Source organism: Phalaenopsis equestris, unplaced genomic scaffold, assembly GCF_001263595.1.
Source record: "Phalaenopsis equestris unplaced genomic scaffold, ASM126359v1 Scaffold000123, whole genome shotgun sequence".
In the NCBI taxonomy this organism is placed as follows: Eukaryota; Viridiplantae; Streptophyta; class Magnoliopsida; order Asparagales; family Orchidaceae; genus Phalaenopsis; species Phalaenopsis equestris.
The window spans coordinates 2,810,783-2,835,110 of record NW_018164565.1 but is presented as its reverse complement, the minus strand read 5'-3'; the positions used below and the strand labels follow the sequence as shown (position 1 = coordinate 2,835,110).

At 36.3% G+C, this 24,328-nt stretch overlaps 1 protein-coding gene across 1 annotated transcript; it reads right to left on the bottom strand.

Moving 5' to 3' along the window:
- Positions 1-256: 256 nt before the first annotated feature.
- Positions 257-24,008, bottom strand: LOC110021183 (protein SAWADEE HOMEODOMAIN HOMOLOG 1-like; the record flags this gene model as incomplete). The annotated part of the gene is given in 8 exon segments (XM_020719586.1): positions 257-616; positions 3,846-3,965; positions 4,056-4,199; positions 13,649-13,700; positions 22,078-22,147; positions 23,505-23,643; positions 23,748-23,793; positions 23,926-24,008. Coding segments are annotated over 8 exon segments (693 nt in total), but the record flags the coding sequence as incomplete, so codon positions are not given.
- Positions 24,009-24,328: the final 320 nt, after the last annotated feature.

The window sequence follows — 24,328 nt, the reverse complement described above, 5'->3', positions numbered from 1 at the left end:
CAAGAGGTAAAAAAAAAAAAAAAAAGGAAAGAAATCAACGGTTAAATGATTTATACAAAATGAAAATTTCTAATGCGTTCTATTCGATCACTCAATCTGCCCGAAAAAACATACATTCCAAGAGATCATAATTTACACAATATGGAATTACCATCTAAAGACAATAAAACCCAATGGATGGCAATGCGTAGCATATTGGTTGAAAACAAAGTGAAAAATCTTAAGTAAGGTTCAAGCACCCATCCTGCCAGCCAAATAAAAAGACTAGTAACATTTAAACTGCTATATCATCCTAGGGTTCTAGGCACAATAGCATCCTGGCATTAAAAAGCCAAAACATAAAATAAAATTGAACAAAAAAGAAAAAAAAAAAGAAGACGAAGCTATTTTCTGAGGTTAAGTACAAATATTAGAGCATGCTACATAGCATGATCCAGTATGGCAACCTAATCAACCTGAACAGATTAGTTACATCTGCAACATGCAGAAAGAAATCAATGGTTTTCTTTGTCAAGCATGAAGCTCATATGGTGAGAAAACGAAATTGCATTCTACAATAACATCAATGCAAACAATATCACGGCCTGCGGCACAATCGACTAAGGTGAACTCTCTCCTGAAATTAGACAAAAAAACGGCATTAAAAAAGAAGAAAAGACACTTAAAAATGGTTGCAATAATACAAGGTTAGAATAGCAGAGAAATTAATTCAAAAGTGTGTGTTTATTAAGTTTTGCTGTTGGCACGTTAAAGCTTTAGCACGTTCATGTGAATCATGTCTCATTCACTCACAACCGTAAGTTTTAGAGGTTAAATAAGTGAGTGATGAATTTTAGTTAATTGATTTAAAACCTATGCATTCTTGAAGTGTTGAGTAACAAAGTGCAGCCCAATTGACTTAGGCCCCATTGGTTTGGGCTTTTGAAACCAGCTTTTGCTAAAAATGCCATTTTATAGGTGTTTGTTTCGCCCGTTTTCCCGACCGCAGTTCGTGAATAAACAGTTATGCGAATAACCTTGATCCTCTACCACGCTCCATCGCGCCCTAGCCGCTCGAGAAGGTCTGCCCCACTAGCCTTGCCTCACTTCGGCACTTATCGTCTCCGTTTCACCGCAGGTATGATCCTTACAAAAATGCACATACTTGAAAGCAGGAATCTCAAGTCCACTTCTCCTATATTCTTCTACTAAACCATTTCCCTTCTCCTATATCTTTTCGTCGTTATTCTTTTCATATATTCTTCCTGGAAGTCACATTTTTTTTGTTGAAGGGAAAGGCATTATTGTTCTATTTCACCATTGATGTTGAGATGATGGAAAAAATTAGTTTTTTTTTTTTTTTCAAGGAGTTCAGGCATATGCAGAAGGTTTCTCTGCATATTTTGCTTATTTATGGAATAAACACAAGTTAATCTGATTTTTAGGAAGATTTGAACACATACCAATATATTTGGAAGTGTTTACATCTATAACCCAAAAAACTTCCATTGTTTTCAAAGGTGGAGACCTTGCCTATGCTAGAATCGGTTTATATCTTTATTTAAAGGTCGGATGATATTATTTTCCCGTGGTATGAAATATTTGGGTGGTATAATAGTTTTTTGATAAAAGAAAAAAAGGAAAGTTCAGATGTTAGATACGAGAACCGAAGGGAATTGGCTTGCGCACATGTAAATACCCCTTGATTTTTGGATAGATCGGTAGAACAGCTGATGTAAATGTTTCCCTGATCCATTTGTATGGTATTATTGTGAGCATCGCTTTTATTTTAGTTGTATACAAGAGGATTTTGTATATGCAAGCTTCAACAATTGCTATTTTATTTGAAATGAGTTTTGTGGCGAAATGACGTTTAAAATACACAATTCTTTAAATATATATAGCCTCTCTTAAGTGCTTCTGGCAACCAAGAGCCCCTGCATTATCGTTCTACTGCTTTCTTCTAATGAAATATTATTTTTCTCCATGTGTTTACTCTGAACCTGAGATTTAAAAACTCTTCAAGCCCGTGATAAACTACAAAAAGTAGAGATTTTGCTCAACAAGTATTGTTTTGCCTTCACCTTTAAGAGTTCAGTTTGTTAATTGCTAATGCTAACTTGGTCTTTCTTACAAAAATTAATGTGCAAATCAATATTTTGCAGGATTACATAATCAAAATACATAATCAAAATGAGATCTCAAACAATTCGTCAAACTCTAAGGGGACCAAACACCGAGCAGTGTATTGTGATTGCAACCTCCTATATGTTGTGTTCACCACACAGAAATGTGACAATATTGGCCACAAGTTTTCTAGATGTCCCAGAAATCTCACAAATAGAGATTGCAAGTTTTTTCTATCCCCGTTGATGATTTGAAGTATGCAACACTGGAGTGAAAAGATGAAAAGATAGCGACATCTGAAGGCACGGTGAAGAATGACCTTAGAGAGCAGAAATATTATTTGATTTTGTAATCATACCACTGCTTTATTGTTGTTGTTGTTTTTATTTTGGTGATGATGTAATTTTAAGGACAAACTGTGCTGCTTTAGGTGTTTTTTGTTAGGCAAACTTGTCTATATGGATGGAATGTAGTTTATGTTTAACTACTATTTATATGATTATTTTGACAAGAAAAATTTTGGTTAATGTTTTCTTGACTTCTCTTATGGCAATGAGTTCAAAAAATAACATTAAAATTTATCATTGGATTAACTGAACGTGAAACACTATCAAAACTGTGTTTTCTAAACAGTTTAAACCAATTGTGTTTCTATACGGAGGGCATTATAGTTATTTTGTCTACAAACGCTTCTAGAATTGTGCTTTTCAAACAGATCAACTACTTCTGAAACACCAACTTCTGAACAGCAGTTTCTCAAATCAGCTTTTCTACAGCTGCAAACGAAACAAGCGCACCCTTAGTGGTTAAGCGTTCCTATTTGCAGCTAAAAAATCTTGAGTTCAAGGCTTTAGCATAAACAAGTGTGAGTATGAGCTAAAAAAATAGGCATTTACATACATAGCACAGATTTCTTATGTATTTACACATTATAAACCTAAACTTTCATATTTACATACATACAGAGATAGCACTTTTACCATAATTTTTTAAAGTGAAATACATCTTTTGATGCATAGATTTAAAGCACAAAATCCAATATATGTAAATATAAAAGTTTAGACGTGAGACATGTAAATAAATAAGAATTGTGTGCTACATATGTAAATTTCCCTAAAAAATTAATCTCCTTTATTTCCCAAGTTGCATGCATTGGTTCAGTCAATCACAACAACATCTTTAAGAGGTTTAAGCTTTGGATGCGATAGATCAAAATCTACCTCCTGTGTTTGAAAGGTAGGATGATTTAGAAGATTAATATGTTGAGCTTTCTTTTTCTAGATTTTATTTGTTGCTTATTTCCACTTTCCTTGGAAATGAGAAATCGCAGGGATTTGAAGTGCCTAGTTGAACTAACGAAATGGCAGACAGATTGCACCTGGAGGATAAGAAAATAACAAATAAACCCAATGGACTCACTACCCTATGAATGCTGCCATAAGACTAAGCCCTCTCTAAGGCCATATCTCAATTCAATTTTATTATTACAACTTTCAACTAAATTAAGGTCAAGGTTTTAATATTTATCCCATATCTAAATATTGTGCTTGCACAATCATGTCTTACTGCAATGCTTGACTAGCATGATTTTATACTTTCATTGGTGAAAATATAAAGATATATAACATTTAAGTCTGGCTAATAGCACGGAGGAGAAGCCAGCTAGAATCATTTCACCAAAACTTGGAGGTATGCAGGAATAAGTTTCTGAGTTACTAACAAAGCTTAAAACTGCTTACCTCAGTCTGATCAGGATCATATCGTACCAAGAAGATGCACCTGCAGCCCCTTATATCATGCATTTTTCGCTCTACTTGCACAACATGAGCATCGAAGTACTTGGCAGCTTCATCTTTCTCCTAAATAAAAGAAAAGGAGGAAGATAAACACCATGGATATGAAACATTGGTGACGGCGGTTCATTTAGTTGAGGCTGTAGTATTACATACTCGGAAACAGAGAACAATATCTCCTTCTTTAACCTTCCAGCATTCAGAAGACTCCATTGGTATTGAGCGCTCACGTACAGACTTCCTGACATTAACCCACTCATCTTCCTCGGGACCAAACCCGTTGAATCTCACACGAACTTCCTAGAGTGGAACAAACTCAATATGCCATAAAGAATTGTACTGTAAAGAACTGTTGATCTGATAAAAAAAAAGAGGCATTTACTTACATACCACCCAATCGCTATGTATTTAAATATCTAACACTTACAATTTACATGTTTACTTATAACACCCAACTCTTTCATATCATATAAAACATACCACTATTTTGACTATTAAATAGTGAAATACGCCTTTCCATGCTAGATAAGGTGGAGTATATGTAAAAAATAAAGTTTAGGTGTTAGATATGTAAATACATAAGAATTGAGTGGTAAATTTTCCAAAAAAATTGTCATGAGAACCAAATGAGAAGCAAGCTTTTCTAGATTCATGCTTGAGATTCTCTGAAATTTCAGAACATTGAATCATTAGTTATACTTCTTTTCTTGGGAAAATATTCCGACCTACGCTGTCAATAAGTGACAGGAAGAGACAAAATCATGAAAACTGGAGGGAAGTTTAACTCTATAAATGGGTAAAATTTACATTTTTTTCCAAAGACACTGACAGTGGCTAAATGTCATACTAAGACTACAGAAAAAAATGGACTTGCTCTAAAAAACGGGTAAAACACTTAATTTGTACAAACATGAGGCTAACAATTGTTTTGAGGTTCAATTTAAAACGGATTAATTTTTTTAATTCAGATAAAGTTAATTGGCACACAGCAAAAAATTACCTATTGTTAGCTCAAAGCAAGCGATGAGATGCAACATGAAGTAAGACGAGTTTTATGATTTTACTGTATCATCTTCAACACCTTTTAATTATTCTTTTTCCCCTTTTCAAATTCTCAGAAGCTAATCATTCTTTTTCTTTCATCAAATAAGGCTGCTTTTCGCGCTTGTCCATAGGCTTCTTCTCTTCTAGTAAGTTCAGACTGCTGCTTATATTTCGTTGGCATGCTTTATAAAATTGCTAATAAAATTATATTATGTTAAATTATTTTTTATTATTTATTTTATTTATTTGACTCATGCACATGTATCGCATTTTATTAAATTTATAAACCCTTATTCTTGCCTTTTGAGAAAAATTATATATCAGGAAAGATATGTTATTTGCCTATTAATTAGCTATGAAAAAAATAAGTTGTAAATGCTAATCATTATGTTGAATGTTCTTACCATAGTATCTTATTGGTTAATGTTCTAGATATTGAATTTATTTTCACAAAAATGAACATATCAATATTATAGTTACTTTTCTTTTTCTTTTTTTTTTTGTAAGATGGTGGTAAGATGGTGTCTCACTTAAAAAATAACTTAAAAAAAAAAACAAAAAAGTAACAAAGCTCTCTCCTTCCAACACAAGCTTATCTAGTTGCATGTAAAATGTCATAAAAGAAGTTCGAAAAAGACCATTACAAGTTTTGGTTAACATGAGGAAATGAGAAGGGTTGATGGTTTAATAATACAATCAAAAGCCACTCAAACATAAAAGATCACGTGGAGATAAAGTCAACTTTTAGATCAATTGATCCAAATTAGAATTTTGGCTTAGTTGAATCTTCGAACCAATTGAGGTAGGGTCTAACTCAAATCGAGCCAACTAATAAATAACAAATTTAAAATTAAATATTTCAGACACAACTAAATTGAATTCAAACATGATCAAGCAGAGTTAGTTGGAGTCAAAAGCCGACGACGGACGCAGGCACGCACGACGGACGAACGCACGCACGCACGGTAATCCCCCCATGATCTAGGGGTTAGCTTAGATTGTGCTATATTCTCTGAAGCAGCATGGTAAATCAGTAGTTCATGATCAAAACTTCACCACACAAGCATAACTTAGTTCATCCTTTAATCACTCAAGTTATCCTAAAACAATTTTTCAGAATATGTGAACAGATCTTACAAGAATGAAAGAATTTGTAACGGAATAGAGTCTTCAAATACAAGTTAAAGCAAGAATTATAAATAAATAGTTGATCTTTCTAAAGCAAAGGAGCAACCATTTAAGATACATCAAACTTGTTAAATTATAAAAAGCATGTCATTACCAAACTAAAAATTGGCTTTGAAACAAAGGAGAAAATTTTGAGAAATGGTTTTAAATTGCTTTAAGTCAAATCCTAAACATAGAGCTTAATCAAGAATCGACAAAAAATTTAAAAGACGTCAAACAAACTCGTAAGTGCGGGTCTTACAATAAACACTCCAAAGAACAAAGAAAGATAAAAACTACACTCGAACAGCCATGCAAATACAAATATAATCATCAACTTTCAAATTGAGACCACAAATTGTAATATGGCAAATTTAACTTAACCAATAAGCATGTTGATACATCTAATCCAGACAATATAATTCATAATGCACACATCAAATTCAAACAAAAAAGAGTTAGCTAGCATCATTGGGTCCACATCACTTTATAAACACTACAAAAAATATCAATATATCATAGAATTTGTCGATTTCAAAGTCCTAACAGACAAGTTAGGAACGTCTACTACTTATTTAATTGAACTAATATAATCCCATATACTGCTGCTAATGATCTCAAAGCATCAAACAGTTCACAACAACAAACAAGTTAGAAACATCTACTACTTAATCAATTGAACAACAATAATCCCATATACTGCTGCTAATGATCATAAAGCATCAAATAGTTCACAACAACAATATTCTCAATCATTCCCGTAATTTCACGCCCAGTAAAGATACCAGAGAAACAAAAAGAAAATTTGATTACATATGGTATAAGATATTAATGGGATATCATGTCAAAAATAAAACTTAGCCATTTAGATCTGTCCATAAATCTTTCACTCCAAAAGATATGCCTCTGTTATCTAGTAATCATTTTAACACATTAACACGCCGATGCCAAAATAAGCCAAAATATTACTGCATGGACACAAGCATTAATTGAATCAACTAATCTAATTTTTGGGGTGAACCAAGTTGATAGTCCTTTGACTGGTAATTTTCAATAGACTGGGAATCTTTCAATATGTAATTTTAACATAGATGTTAATCTTTCTTCCTTAAGCAAATCAATATGCGGCCCTATTGATTTCTTATCTTGAGATAGTTTCAGGAGATGGAAAACACTCTAAATTATATGTTAAAAGCTAAATTTGAAGTTATTTCAAGTGGTTTTGGTATTCACAGAGAAAGTGGTAAATCCTCTAGGAAGCCTTCTAATGACGTGAGGGCAGGAAGCCCATGTCGCTTGTTCCTATTGTTAATGCTATGATCATTTTTCTCACTATAAATCCTCTAAAGTAGTTTGATTGATAAATCCATATTGCTACGGATGGGATAGATTAGATGATGGTTGTGAATCCTTAGTTTGAAAATAAGATAGTCCATTGGCTATAAAGGAGCCTCCAATGCGTAGATTAATTCTGACTATAAAGGTTTTGGCATTCACAAAGGCGGTGGTAAATCCTCTATGAAGCCTTCTAATGACGAGAGGGCAGAAAGCCCGTGTCTTTTGTTCCTATTGTTAATGCTATGATCACTTTTCTCACTATAAATCCTCTGAAGCAATTTGATTGATAATTCCATATTGCTGCAGATGGGACAGATTAGATGATTCTTGTGAATCCTTTGTTTGAAAATAGGATAGTCCATTGGCAATAAAGGGGCCTCCAATTCGTAGAATAATTCTGACAATAAAAATAATCATGAAATCTTTGTTTATTATAGTAACTATAGAAAAAATAATAAACCCTATATTAAGGAACCAAAATTGATGAGATCAACCCCAGAACACTAATGGCATGCTCCTTTTTTTGGCCTCTAGTTTAGTCCTTCTCTATCTACATGTTGCAAACTCTAGATTGCTGTTCCGAATTAGCAAGTGTTGATATATTTTTCTGCTTATGTGTTGCATCTCCTTGTCTATATCATTCAATATCACGAATAGCAGCTAACTGTACTTCATCTATGTATATTAGAAAGAGTACTAGAGTAGTAAAAGAGAGACGAAATAAGTGTAGCAGCAAAACAACAAATGTTTAATTTCATGCAGATTCATTAAATCCATTCCAATGAACAATACAATGCAAAAAAAAATTACTTTCTTTTTGTAACTTGATTGAAGTAAATCTACCTAGGAGTTCTGTTCATAACCAAGGAGAACAATACGACATATAATGAGAACCATTGAAAGAGAGGAAAAAAAATGAAATTCAGTTTTAAATTTTTCTTAAGAATTATAATTTTGGCAAAATTGAGTTGCTAGCTAGAGATAATTTCATAGCTAAATATAAGCTTCAATGAGAGCATTAATCATTGGTCAGATCACGCGGTGACTCCAAAGAACATCACGTCATGGTAAATCTCCAACATGTTGATTAGCATAAAGCATAGTGTATCACAAAGACAGCAGAAGGGGTGCAAAGAGAACAAAAACGTAGAAGAACAGAGGAAATGAAGGAATCAATGCTTTCAAAGGCCACTAGTAAAGCTCGTTAAATAGCCATAGCTCTTTACTCTTTTTACCAACTATTAGTATCGGCCATAATTAAGTGGATCTGTACGGCTTAGTTTTGCTGATAGCATGGACATTTCCACTTGCCATAGAAAGTTAACTTGACAAATAGAAAATCATATAACTTTTTTAGAAATAATTACCCAAATTCAATGATACCTGAGTTAACTCAAAGCACGATAGAAATGCAAATCTTATTGTTGAAATTCAATAGGTTACGACAACTCTTCAAAAACAGAAAATAAACGATACAATATAAAAGTCACCCTATGGTGAAGATGACAGTGCTGGGTGGTGGCTGGACGGGTAGAGGGGTTGGCTGGAGGCTGTTGGCTCAGGAGAAGGGACTGGAAGGGTTTGGCAGCAGTACTGGAAGGAATGAGGTTATGGCAGCAGTTGGGGTTGCTGCAGCGAGTTGCAGCAACAACAGCAAGGTGGAGAGGGGGATTGCAGCAGGCTTTGGAGGGATGCGGGCAGAAGGGATTGCGGTAAGGTAGTGGTGCAGGCAGGGGAGTTGTGGCTGGACAGAGTGATGGATGTACGGATTGAGGTGAAAGGTTTGGTGGGATTGTTGGAAGGCTGGAGCTAGGAATGGCTGCAGGTGGATTTATGGAATGGATCCACAGTGACAGCAAGAAGGGTAGGGGTGGCTTACGGCAGTAGGAGGAAGGGGAGTAGAATGGCTGGCAGCAAGAAATAGGGAGGGGGAAAGGTAGGGTAGCTGACAGTTGGCAGCAGGGAGGAGGCGTAAGTGCAGGGGCAGCGAGCTAGAGAGGGGATTGCATGGTGAATTAGGTCGAAGTAGTCACCACCTCGGAGCAAGATACTGCTGAAGCACCACTTGTCCTCGGATACAACCTAACAAGGGAAAGCACTCAGAGCAGGAACCTCAAATCAGAATCAACCAAAAAATAAACCCCGGGACAGCAACACACATATTTATAATAGATATATAGTGTCAAAAAAACAAGAGGAGGGATGGTGGAATTTCAACACAATAAAAAAGGGTGAGTGGGGCCGGTTCAGCTACAAGCCCCCGCGTCAGTATCCCAAGGATGGAGAGAGCTTTAACCTCATTCGTCGAAGCTTTTTATCTCATCTTAGCAGTCAGGTTGATTATGTTGTAAGCTCCCAATAAGTCAAATATGTAGGCGGTGTCGTTCCATAGAACATCTTGATAGAATAGGTATTCGTCCTCTTTTGGCACAATCTAAGTTGGAGGCACACCACGACGTATGTTCTCCCAAGTCAAATTCTGAACAAATAAATATATAATATGCTTCTCCCACTCTTTGTACTCGGTTGGATATGTCTAGTAAGCAAGGATGTCAGGGGGGGTCAACTCTAGAACGACATCTCTAGAGGTTGGGCCACCTTGACGCGTAATCACTCGTAAGAGGCATTTTCTTCTTCTCAGGAAGGCCATGCATCCCATGTTAGAATATATTTTTCTGCCAAAGATCCTAGGGTGATTCTCACCACTGTGATTCATCCATCATGTTTAATCCTCTATCGGGATGTACACCATTGAACCGATTCTAATCCTCAAATGACTCACGATTATCTTCTGGAAGTAACTAAAAATCTTCTCATCTCAGCAAGTTGGACCTCCTCCCGTAAGGGCAACCTCAGGAGGCGGGCTATATATATCTAATATGTCTGAAATCTTTTTATCTGAAATTGACATGTGTCTAGTAACGGCTTCTCAAGCTCATGGTCTTTTTGGACAACCAAAGTCAGTCCTATCGATGTTCCTCTCTGTCAAATGATATCTCGAGTCATCAAAATCTAATACTCTGCAAGAACGCCCCTTCATCAATGCCACTACCTTCTAGAACAGTTATTGTTACCTCAACCGGAATCTCTCTTGAGGTCAACTGGAATCGATAATGTCTCTTCCTCATTGGTTGTAAGTTGAGAATTGTCTCTGAAGTCTTCATTTTCTCCCGGATCAACTGTGTCATTGCCCAAATTTTCAACAATACCCTGCTCAGTGAAACAGATCACTCCCCCGGTTGTGCAGTCTAATTCAACATGCTCAAATCTGTGTCACTTGTAACACTTCCTAGCTATGATACATTTATGGGATGCGGATTGGTTTCACATGTTCTCCGCTCTTAATTAATCTTTTTCTCTGAAGGAGTCGTCTTGGGTGTTCTCCTGAGTGTACTCTGGTTGTAAGATTTTGAGGTTAAACTATGTCTGTAAGATTAAGTTGACACTCGGTGATGTGGCTTCTCCCCTTCAGAAGCTAGGGACAAAAGTTTATGTCTGTAGTAAACTGATAGGAACTGGCACTATCTCCAGCTTCATCATTAGATTCTCTCGTTCTCCCCTTCGACTCTTCGAATCACAGTCGATGGTAAACTCTCATTGGATTTCATCCTCAATGTTCGCAAGCAACTGATAAAGTTGGTGAATCTCTCGGTGTATCTCCTCCGAGATAAGCTCGGCCATGTATCTCTTTAGTGGCATGTCTAGAGTTTAGGATTAGGAGATGAAAGAGGGTAAAATAATTCATTTAAGGATGCTTTTGAAAGTTAGCAAGGGGAAATTAGGGTTAGGGATATGTGGTAGTGGAAAGAGTATTTGACGGTATGAAAGAAAATTTATGGTTTATGGCAGAGGCTAGGAAACCCTAGAATAAGACTAAAGCTAGGCTAGCTCTGATACCAAATGATACCAAAGTTAACCCAAACAACCATAGAAATGCAAATCTTAATATCTTATTATTGAAATTCAATAGTTAAAATGAGGACTCTTCAAAAACAGGAAATAAACGAAAACATAAAGGACACCTAGGGTGAGAATGACGATGTTGGGTGACGCCTGGAAAGCGGGCAGAGGGGGTTGCGTGGGGGATTAGGTTGAGGAAATCGCCATCTCGGAGCAGAATACAGTCGAAGCACCACCTGTCCTCGGATACAGTCCTAACAAGGGAAAACGCCAGGAGAAAGAAACCTGAAATTAGAATCAACCAAAAACTAAACCCTAGGATAGCAACACCCATACATATGATAGACATATAGGCGGGAAAACGGAAAAGGGGAGAGGAAGAGAGGGAGGGAGGGGGTGTTGGTGGGATTTCCAGCCTAATGGAAAAGGGGAGGAGGAGGCCGGTCCAGCCGCCTACTATACCCAAAGCCTTCTTCCTGCTAAACCGTTAGGTTGTTGAACTGGTAGGGTCAGTTTAGTCAAAATCCCCCGCATCATTCAACTCTCAAAAGGAGATTCATTTCTCCCACTTATGAACCAAACATGCCCTCAGCTGATTTTGGGCCTTCGCAATTTAACAACATAGCCTAAGGGTCCGTTTGGGGCCGTGTTTTTTGAGCGGCGCGGCCACAAACCACGAATCTGCGCACGAATTTGATATTTGGTTTTGACATTTGCGGCCTCTGGCAGCTAAAAAAGACGGAACGCAAGCCGCGAGATTAACCCCACGACCCCACGTTATGGAGAGGCTTTTACCTCCTTTGCCCCGTCTCGCAATCTCTTCTGACCTGCATCTCGTGAAGCCGCCTGCTGATCTCGATCATCTCGTGAAGCCGATCGATCTTCTTGAAGCTGAATATCTCCATCATCGAGATGAAGAACACCTCATCGCTAGATCCCATGCCGGTGCAGGGAAGCTCTGCAACATGGTCGTCAGCTCCCACGAGCCAGAGTTGGGAAGGAAGGTGACAATTCGATCATGGCTTCTACAGACCTGTGACTCCCATCTTTCTTCTCCTCCGCTCCACTACGCTCCCCTCCGTCCCTACCTGAAAAAACCGAGGGTAACTCTCCGACAGAAGCTTTAGGTTGGAAGTAAGCTTTTATTCTATAGAAATTTTAACCCTTTCTAGTTATTCTTATTATCGTAAATTCAGATTTTGATTTAACTGATGTGGACGAAGTGATTGATCAGCTTCTCAAAACAGATTACTCATGTGATATTGCCCTCCCTCGCTTCCAGAAAAGGTGAATTTCCTCCCTGAAAGCAGGACATTTGTTTATTTTTCAACTTGCATGCTCGACTAATGCAATTTATTGTATTAACAATTGAAAGAATCTATTTACTTGTTATATACTTTGAACAATAAATTTAACTTTTTATATATGTCATATTTCTTATATTTATAACCTAAAAATCATATTTATTACTATTCTATAAATTTTTTTTTTTTTAAAACACCAAGTTGTTTCAATCATATCAGAATAAATGATTAAAGTTTATGTGTAAGCTTTTATTATGAAAACATTTGCTCTTATTAATGTCTTTTCTGTGTGAACCTTGTGCGATCCAGTGCCAGAAATAAATACCATGGAGATGCAAAATGAGTGCTTAATGATCATGTTCAAATATGAAGGTATTGGACACAGGTTAAAAGTTAATCTAGAAGAATATATGAAGGCGACAAACAAAAAATATAAAAATGCAAAAAATATTTTATACTTAATGTTGCTGCATCTTTCCATTTCATTTCTTAAAGTTCATGACCCAATTGCATACCCCTTTTTTTTTAATATGTTTCGTTGGAGTTGTTGTTGATACGACAACTTAATTGTTAATTTACAAAATTTGAACTTCATTGAAACAATTTTTTAAAAATTATCAGATCTGTGTAATTTTGTATTGTTTTTAAGTGAATTTTTGCCTTAAAATATTAAATTTATAGCTATCATGGTTCTGTCAAGCACAACATTACAATACAGAAGCTGAATAGTCATTTTTTTAGAAACAGCTGCTCCACAGCTGTTTTCACACAGCTACCCCAAACAGAGAGCTACTTCCCCACAGCAGCTTCTTGGGGCAGCGCAGTTGCAGCTGCGCCAAACAAACCCTAAATAATAATGGATTAGAGAACGGGAGCTATAGTAGCATGTGATTTGACCCAAAATTTTATTTAAAATTGCAAGAAAAACAAAAGTCATATCATTAAATGAATTTTTACTTATAAGGTTCACAGAAAGAATTTGACAAAGAATCTTACAACTTCTCCAGAACTGAGAACCCTATGAGCAAGAAAGGTGGAGACATCATACCTGCAAGGAAAATATTTAATATTGCTGTTGAGAAATAACAAATGTTGCCTTGGTATTCTAATCTATATATGTTTGATGTGCAGAAGGCTGCATACAAATTAAACTCAAAAATGTTGTAAATTCTTTAAATTAATTTTGTTGATAACATGTGCTGAGAAAGTTAAACATAATTTAAGAACTGAAAATCAAACACCAAAAACTGACTAAAACAAAATCACTAGATTACAAAAAAGACCCTTCAAATGTGAAACAAAAAAAAATTGGGCCTGTTTCCAAATATCAACTTTGAGATGATATGAAGGTATTAACAAACACAAAACATCTAAATTTAAGAAACACATCAGCATCAAATACGACAGGATATGAAAAGGATTGTGTATGTATATTCAGGGCATAAACATCAAATTATAAAAAGTGTTGACACATGGAGAACTACAAGTATGTACCTTTGTTATGTATGGACAACTCTGATCAGTAATTATGTAATCCCTGTTAGTTAAATTTCTAATGATGTATCGTATGAGAAAACAAAGCATAAAAGAAACAAATATAAACTAAGATTTGTTTATTTGGGCATTTCATCAATTTAATTAACCAACTTATTTCAACAAATCCATGGTTAGTATGACACCATACATTTACCTTCTACATCATGTCTATTAAACACAGCTTCAAAAATCAATATTTTTTTATAATTTTATCTCGCGGATGAGTTATTTTGTTTGGCCTTACTCTCGTGATTTTCTACAACATCTCTGATCTTCTGCAAGTACATTATAAAGATAAAAACTTGTTATTTAGACTTTATTACGTAAGATTTTTTCACTCTTCAATTTCCAAAGACTGAACAAAATCAGCAAGAACATCTATCAACATGCAGCATATACAGAATCAGCATAAGCATGCTTTTGAAGCGTTTAGACAAAAATAATAGGGTTCAAGTCATTTTTTTAGCCTAACTTCTAAATAAAATAAAATCGCAGCTAGCATAAGGCTCCCCTAAATTTAGCTTAATTTGTTGATTAAACTCGTAAGAACACTAATTAAAAATTTTCAAACAACTAATTGATGACAATTATAGTGCCCTCACTTACCAAAGTGAATATCTGATTTGTGTTTGCTGTGGTAACCGATGGCAATGGCAGTGCAAACAATCATCGCTAGGACCAGGGGGTGAAGTTACAATTATCCTCATTCCATGCTTAATGCAAGCAAAATTGGAGAAAAGAAGATGAGGATTCGCTCTACCAAAGTTAAGCCATCATGTCCTACCATTGTGCAATGCCACACAAGAAGGTGAATGAACATCAGCCAGTGACATGAAGTGTGTTAAAATATTTAGATTTCTACCTAATGGAGTATGTAGAAGATCAAAAGCAGTGTTATAGTTTGAAACAGCAAGGGCAACGTATAGAAGTGCGCTACAAGGATTTGACGTCAAGCAATCACTTTGGGAGTAAATTTGGGAGTAAATCGGGCGTTCAAACTCTAATGAAGTATGCATCAAGCTTTAGTAGAACTGTAAATGAACTTCCAATCAATAATCTTAGTCAAACTATTATCATAGCAATGATCGTAGAGTATAAGAATCAAAGAAATAAAAAGGTACCAAAACCATCCGAGGAATGATTCAACTTCTCAAAGAGGGGAAAAAAAAGAATAATATTCCAGAACCTGCTTACACCTCCAAGCCAAATGCTGCATTAAAATTATAATATCGTCGCTAAATACAATACCATATTAGAGAAAAATGTTAGAAGATGTGCCCTGAAATCTTCCCTTAAAAGTAGGACAAGAAAGAAAAATGATACAATTCGGCATAAAAACCCGCACAATTTTCTACAAAAATTCCAACAAACGTATTTTATTTCACGAACACCGAATCAAAGCTATACAACATCAATACATAAAGGATAAACACCTATAATTCGTGAGGTAGGCAATCTCCCCCATTTCATACAATTCAAGAGGTATGAAATCTCTTACAAACCCTAAACTCTAAGACTCTAAGACATTCTCAGACATAGCCTAACCCTAAGTTTTTAAGCCCTAATTATACCCAACAATAATAATAATAAAAGACCAATTCGCCCTCAGGCTAATAAAAAACAAAATTGCCCTTATGTTGAGACATAACAATACTCCCCTTCCAAAAAGACATTGTCCTCGATGTGGGAAAAAGGTGTTTCTCCTTCTCCACCAAAATCGTCTCTATCATCATCTCCTGTCTTCTTGTCACACACTATGAGAAATTGTATTGTTCTATCCTTGCAAGGTGTCCTGAGGCACACTTCTAATCACGCAAAAAACATAAACCACTGGCTCACTTCTGAATCTCTATCTCTATAAGTCGTTTGAAGTTGACTACTAGACGGGCCCCCATATTCTTCTCCTTCGATGCTTTCCCCAGAAAAGGGTCCTCGGTGCCAAAGTTGTCAAGCTACTCTTGTAGAATTCTACCACAATATTGCTTCTGTTGGCCTTATCTATCTAGTTATTGTCCTCTACCATTTGGGCTAACGTCATTGTTTCCCTCAATTCCCATGATCTTAATAGTTGGAGTGAAGCCTGTATGTCGAGCATTAGGCCATTCATGAAATTCCCCTCCAATCCTGTTTCAGAAACACCCTAGTATATCAACAATAGCTTGAATCTCTCCATATTTCATGGCAATCCCCTCCTGAGTCAAGACATAGAATTGCTCGTGTAGGTCTCCTTCTTAAATTGCTCGTGTAAGTCTACTTCTCGAACTGCTCGAAAATGTTTCAACAAAGCAATCATTAAATTCCTGCCACAATCTGATCGGGGCCACAATCGGATCGGGTATCTACCACAATGTTGCTTTTGTTGGCCTTATCTATCTAGTTATTGTCCTCTACCATTTGGGCTAACGTCATCGTTTCCCTCAATTCCCATGATCTTAATAGTTGGAGTGAAGCCTGTATGTCGAGCATTAGGCCATTCATGAAATTCCCCTCCAATCCTGTTTCAGAAACACCCTAGTATATCAACAATAGCTTGAATCTCTCCATGTTTCATGGCAATCCCCTCCTGAGTCAAGACATAGAATTGCTCGTGTAGGTCTCCTTCTTAAATTGCTCGTGTAAGTCTACTTCTCGAACTGCTCGAAAATGTTTCAACAAAGCAATCATTAAATTCCTCCCACAATCGGATCGGGTATCTAGCATCCCTCCACTGAAGCGATACTAGAGTTTTCCTCTTCAAACATAATTCTACCGCTATGAGCTTCTCCTCACCATTTAGCCCATTTACTATGAAATATAGCTCCACCCAGTACACCCACTCATGTGCATCTTCCCTTTCGAAAATTGACATCTTCAACTTCTTTGCCCTAGCATCTTCACCCAACTTTCTCTTCATCTGGTGTTTCCCCCATGTATCGAGGGTAAAGCTCTCTCAATAGATCATAGTCATACTCCAACCCGACTTCTCTCATTCATTCTTCATACTCCTTTATACCCCTTGCATGACTCCTTAATATGTTTCAACCCAACTACCTCCATCATAAATCTCTAATTCACCACCATCAAAGTCCTAGGATTAGTTCTTGATGTTAGATGTTTTCCTCCTTATATTCCTCAAGTTCTATCTCTCTCTTTCAATTTGACCACAGAATCTATGGTTAACCCTTAGGGTTTACAAATTAAGCTATCGACGAGTCTTGGATTGCATCTCAATAAGCTTTCTTATCATCTCCTCCAAGCTCCCAAATCGGCTTTCCATGGAAGAAAACCTATCGTCTATGGAGGAAAACCTTTCTTCTATAGTGGAAAAACTTTCCTCCATCCTGAATTTAAATTGGCTCAACTATTCCTCCAATAACTTCACCAAATCATCTAATAGTTTTATCGCCATCATTACCATGCAAGTTTTCAATCACAAAAGACGGAAACACCTATAACCTTAAATGTCATCGATGGTTTCGAGATAGTTTGAATCGCATCTGTGCAATGAGTCGGTCCAATTTGATTTGATTGTGCGCCAGAATTGGAACAGGAGAAAGATGAAAGTTTAGGGTCTTTGTATGTCGCGAAAAATGGAAATCACCAACCTTCATACATCGCATGGTTGCCTTCTTAGCAAGCTCTAATCGGGATTGTATTGCGGCCACGGAGCATGAGGAGAAAGATTGGTGTTTCAGGACTTACGGAGCATGAGGAGAAAGATTGGCGTTTCAGGCCTTTGTAAGTCATGATCCTGTCGTTGTCGTCTTCGCAAGCTCTAATCATACTATATCGCGAAGGGAAGTTTTGGGTCTCAGTAAATCATGATCCCATCGTTTCTTTCTCTGTCAGCTATCTTTGCTGCGAGGGAGGCAAAAGATAGGAGATTCAAGTTTCTGCAGCAAGTCTGTTATCGCTTACTAAAATTGATCGCGACTCTATCGCACAGACGGATGCGGAAGGAGAAAGATGAGAGATTTGGGTCTCTATCGTGGGCCTGATCGGTAGGTTGGAAGCAGAATTATTTTCAGGCCGCGGTTCTTTCGTCTTCCTGGATCAAAACGCTCTGATAATACTTTGATATAACTTGTCATAGAAATTGACATGATTTTCCACAAATTAAGGCAAACACATTTTATTTCACGAACATCAAATCAAAGCAATACAACACGAATACATAAAGAATAAACACCTACAATTTGAGAGAAAGTCGATCTCTCCCAATTCCTTCAATTAGAGAGGTAGGAAATCTCTCCCAAACTCTAACCCTAAGACTCAAGACAACAATTATCATGCATAACTCTAACCCTAAGCTATTAAGCCCTAGTTATACCCAAAAATAATAATAATAATAATAAAAGAATATTTTGCCCTTGGCCTCATAAAAGACAAAATTTTCCTATGTCCATGAAAAATGATTGATGTTGTTGCGGGCAACATTATGCTTAGTCCCATTGAGAATAACCCCCATCCACATCTTCTATGGCTCCATCAAAGGATAATGGAGTGATAGTCCTCTAAGTTGGAGACACAGAAGGAATTGTTCACTCTGAGGATCTAGTTAAGCAAGGGGTGAACGACATCATTGGCACTAACAACTAGAAGGATTGCATTTCCACCACTTTGGTGAAGTAGATATTGGACACCATGCTTTAAGAAATTGCATATGGTTTGTTCCAACATTAGCATTAATCATCTATGTTGAGTAAAGTTTGTAATCATCAAAGATTACATCAACAAGAAGATATGAGAAGTAGTAGCATTTGTCTAGTTATCTTTGGTTATTTCATAACGAGATGGCAGGTATGCAGCGTTGAATCATCATTTCTATCAATGTTAGATGCCTAAAAAAGGAAAGCACCCGCTGAATAAGGAATATGGTGTACGAGCAATGAATGGCATGGCTAAAGGATAGGCATGTAACATTATCAAACTACGCAATGAAATTTTACTTTTGCATATCAAGCAAATTGTGAAGGAAAAAGGTAGCATTTATATTTCATCACTGAGCAAAGATGGATATCTAGATTTGCAACAACTATTTAAGAACATAGTTCTTTCGGAAGGTACAATGGTTCCCACCCAAAGTGACACATTAAGAATAGCACGATCATAAAGCAAATTAAAAAGAAGTTGGAGAATCAAGTTATTCAACCTAGCATTTCATCTTGTGTGTCACCCATTATAATGGCCCCAGAGAGTAAAAAACTTGGAGACCAGGTGCAACTATAAAGCTATAAAAAATATCAATCAAGAACCTGATGCCGGAGGAATACCGAAAACAAACAAACACGATTATTATTGCAGGAATTTAGAAAGAAACACAAGGGTTCATAAACTGAAAATAAAATGATGTAAGGGGTTGAGCTCCAGCTGGACAGCAGGTGTGGGGGGTTGGTTTGAGAGGTTATGGCAGCACGTAAGTGGAGGGTAGAGAAGTTGAGGCAACGGGAAGGTGCGCGAGGGCTTGGCAGCAGCAGGGTGGGTGCAGGATGATCTAGGCGACAACATATCAGGCGTAGGCTGGACTTGGCGACTTCAAGGAATGTAATGGAAGGTTGGGTGGCCACAATGGAGGAAATAGGAAGGCAGAGCTACAATAGGTGAGATGTCGGAGGGTTAGACGGCCACAGGAGAGGGAGCAGGAAGGTAGGGTGGCAACGGGTGAGGTTAGACGGCCACAGGAGAGAGAGCATTAAGGCAGGGGGACACAAGGGAAAAAGCAAGGCGGCTGGGTGATCGCACATGAAGGCGCGGGAAGCAGGTTGACAGCAAGAAAGAAAGAATAAAGTGCGAGATTGATGAGATAAACACTTCTAATAACTGAATTTTAAAACCCTAACACAGTACATATATATGAAAGGAGTAAAAATGAATGAATAATAATAGGAAATAAAGCAAAAGAAAGTAAAACGAGGCTATTTCGGTGCCTTCCCCGACATATTTTTATATGGTACTGTAGCAACTGCAGTACCATATCCGCAGTAAGCTCCTGAATCACTCTGGTACCAAGAAAAAGCTAAATGGACACCAAGGAATCTAGGCAAGTAGCTTTCCAATATCTAGAGCATATTTAAGATTCTTCTAAACAAGGGGTCTTGATTAGGCAACTAAATCTAATAGGTGATCAATCAGATTATCGATGATCACAAATAGGATATCATATCATGCATAAATTAAAGAGAATGTTCATTGAATATTAATAGTTAGGTTTCTTAATGAAATTTATTAATGGTGATAATTCTCATATTGCATTTTTAGATAAAAATGAGTGCCATCAAAAGTTCATTGGCATGATCAAATTATTAAACGGGTATCATATGAGGGTATTGAGACCCTAAAAGCTAAATTGTTGGATCCAAATTCAAGCTACGACAAAATATGGATAGATTTGAAATCTAAAATTTGTTAGATTGAGTGTGTGTGTTTTTTTTTTTCTGTTGTAAACAGGGATTAGGATAATTGGCATTAGAATTGTCTTAGTTTGAACATATATAAACTGTTATCATCTAAATATAGGCCTTCCTCTGTCTTTTGGAGTTTTAGGTATGGATTAAATCTTTTGCGGTTGTCATTAAGTATTAAAAGGCTTGAAACTCTGAGAAAAAAAACAAGCAGAATTCTCCTATAATGATTTTTCATTTCCTCTTCTCCTTCCCATCGAATCTTCTCCTTCCCATCAAATTTCTCAGACTGTAAGGAAAAGGTGTGGCTCTTATAACAAGGAACCAAATGAATGAAAGTCCCTCGTCACTAAACTCTTGTAGGTCCCCCTGCTACATTGGTTGCTTTGTGCATGCTATTCATTGCTCCAGCCAATGCTTTGCCTCTGTGTGTGGTCTCCCGTTTGCTGCCTTGTGCTTGTTGTAGTTGGCTGCTACCGCTGCTACTCGTATTTTTGCCTACAGCTATTGCTCCGTAGTTCTGTTGCTCGTGTGAATGCCATTGTTTCCACAACATTCATCAAAGTAAAAAGGCAGCCACTACTTTTTCATCGTGGAAAAAAAAGGTAAAGATAAATCTAAGGTGATATAGAAAAACTAAATTAAAAAAATTTGTCCTATATATGATGTCTAATAGCTAGGTAATGCTAACAAAGGTTTGCCCCCACTAAAATTGAGATAAATCTTTCATTGCTTTTCACTTTAAATCATGATTTAGCATTTGTATAATGAAGCTCGCTTTCTACCATTTTATTTCCCAATGGTAGTCCAAATAGTAGATTTTACCATGGGGAGTTGTAGAAAGAAAAGAGATGTAACCTCTAGCCACCACCAACCCTCGTGGAAAAAAAATAGAGCTGGAACTGCCTCCATCCCCACAAAGATAACAAAAGAATCTCTCCCGCTGCAGCTGTCTCCAGCCCCACGAAGATAACAAAGGAATCTCTCCCACGATAGCTGTCTTTAATGATCCCACATTTATCACCTTCAGAATTTGGCACTAATGATTTGTTTATCCATTTACGATTAAGTTGGCGAGAAAAAAAAACAAGATAAAACTTACACAAACCCAAGGGAATTATGAATCTAGAAAAATATAAAGAGTTCAGCCACCTGCTCTGATACCTGGTGGATCGAGAAAAAATAGAACCAGTTATCAACTTTGTGACTCCTTAAAAGACAGTTAAAGAGGGGCCCTGTTCGCTCAAGTCTACAATATTTCCTCAAGGTAACAATAATGAAATATTAGCTCCAAATAATTTAAAGTGTGACAGAGGGAGTAGTTTAAAGAACTAAGCAAACAATAGCAAGATTCATATGATTCCTGTAAGAGTGAATGAGAATTAACTGACTTTTAATTTTTTTAAAAAATGAAAAAATCACTAGCAGGCACCCCATGGAAGAGGAAAACAAATCAAGAATATTTGTTGGAAAAAAAAAAATTTTGGCCTGCACGTTGAGTATTTATACCACGCCGTATCTCTAGATGACCTGGCCTCAAATTCCATTTCCACTTCTTCGGAAACTTTTTCTCCATTCTCTAAATAAACCATAAAAAAACAATTTTAATAATCATAATGACCAACTGAAGTGAAAGGATAATAAAATAGTAGACATGGATACAAACAACAAGAAAAACATTTCATATTAAAGTTATTATATACAAAATAGAAATGATGATTGAGCACACTGATTATGACCAATCCGTCCACATGTTTTATAGACAAAGTTCCAAAATATTGTTTGAGTTTAAGGACAATTGATAACTTCTAGAAATTTATAAGAGAAAAACAAATAAACACTAAAATTAGAACTGCCTAAGGTAAAACATGCTTAATTGGGTAAATATTTTGAAATAAACATAACATGCAAGAGCAAAACAATATATTCTCCAGAGGCTAAAAATATATATAGAGTCAAAGAACTAGAACAGGAAATAAGCCAGCGAACAACCAAATAAGAAGTGGCATCAAGAGTGACAATTTAAGAAGAGATGTTTTACGTAATTAACAGTGACATCAGGTGTACGATGCCAAGGGAAAACGCCAAAAGCTTAAGATACAAGGTTGATTGCCCAGTTTAACATAGACTGCATGGTTAATTTACAGGAATGGTTAACTTTGTACTTCTTACAAGATGTAGTGAAAAAAAATGTGAGAATTTGATTAAGGAAATTTTTTTTCTTGTTTGGCATTGCGCATGATTCGGATGAATGGTCTAATAGGTCCTGTCCTGATTTCTATCAATCTTAGTCGTTTTTTCCATGTAGAGATCAATATTTATTTTGGAAGATCTTTTAATTATCACCATAATAGTTCTCTACACATCCATCTACAATAGACAATAAAGAATCATTAGGATCATTTAAAAAAAATAATTGTCACTCACAATTCTGAGGAAAACCCTTTATCCCGCATCAAGCACTGATTAATTTGTAATTCCTAAAATGTAATTCAATCGGGTAATCATTCAAATTTGGAAAATAATACTGGTTTCTTAGGAGGTAATACTAGTCATTCACTTACTTTTAGGATCACATTCTATCCAAGTCAATTTGCTTGTTCTAATCCATGAACACGAAGAAACGGATAAGAAGATGAGATCAACATCAATAAGTAAATGCTGGTCCAAAGTGACCGTCCTGATCATCATATCACTTGAGCAAATGTCAAATGTGCATCATATAATAAAAGGGCCAGGATTTGAAAACATTGCCAAGCATGATAAAAAAAAACTTCTGATGTTTATGAAGGTAGTCAATGAAAGAATAAACCTTTATTCAGCCAATAATTAAAAAAAAATAGAACACTTCAATCTAGGGAGAAAGAAGGTAGCAAATATCAGCATGACAATGAGCATTACAAGAAAAAACTGAGCATTATTTTTCTAGTGGGTACCTTCAGGCAAATCAGAACTCTGGGATACATTGAGTGTCAAGCTTTCCTCGCCATCGGGACTCATTTCTTTTGAAGAACTTCGTGAGGTAGCATCCTCAGTTTTATGAAGCTTATACCTATTTAGGAACCACCGTCGTACCTGATATATTAAACAAGAATGAGAAGAATACTCACAAGTAGTACTTCAAAGTTATAAACAAATGATTGATTAGCAATTAAATATAATCATTCACAATTAATTACCTGCTGGATTTGTATGGGTTTATTTTCAACACGACCTGGAGCACGACTAAAAATAATTGGAAAAAAAAAATTAAATATCTTTAGATATCTTAGTCAATGGTAAGAAAAATTTACTTAATCATATTTATTTTTGCCTCGAACTGATAGAAGAGCTTAAATAATACAGCATGGGAATTACTTAAAATCATCAGCAAGCTTCTGGTGAAATTTTGGATCTAGCAAATCTTTTCCCTCCCGCAACAACATCTCCATATGCCTCATCTGTTCAAAGAAAAAGCAATAGACGCACAAATATAAAATAAATAATATGAGTACGTAGGTTGAATGGAGGTGCCTGGGCAGCTCAATTCCTGAATCATGTCAACACGAAAGTAAAATATATCACAATACATTTTGAATAACTGATAGGCTTATCATAAATCTCATGGAATGAATGCGTCAGGTTCAAAATAAGAGTTGTAATGATAATGGTCATGGGTTGTGATTCCATGGTAAAACAAAAGCATCCTAAAGCAGCATGGAACCCATCTAAAGAACAATGCCCTTAATAGGCACTATATGATGACGTCTTCCACAAATCA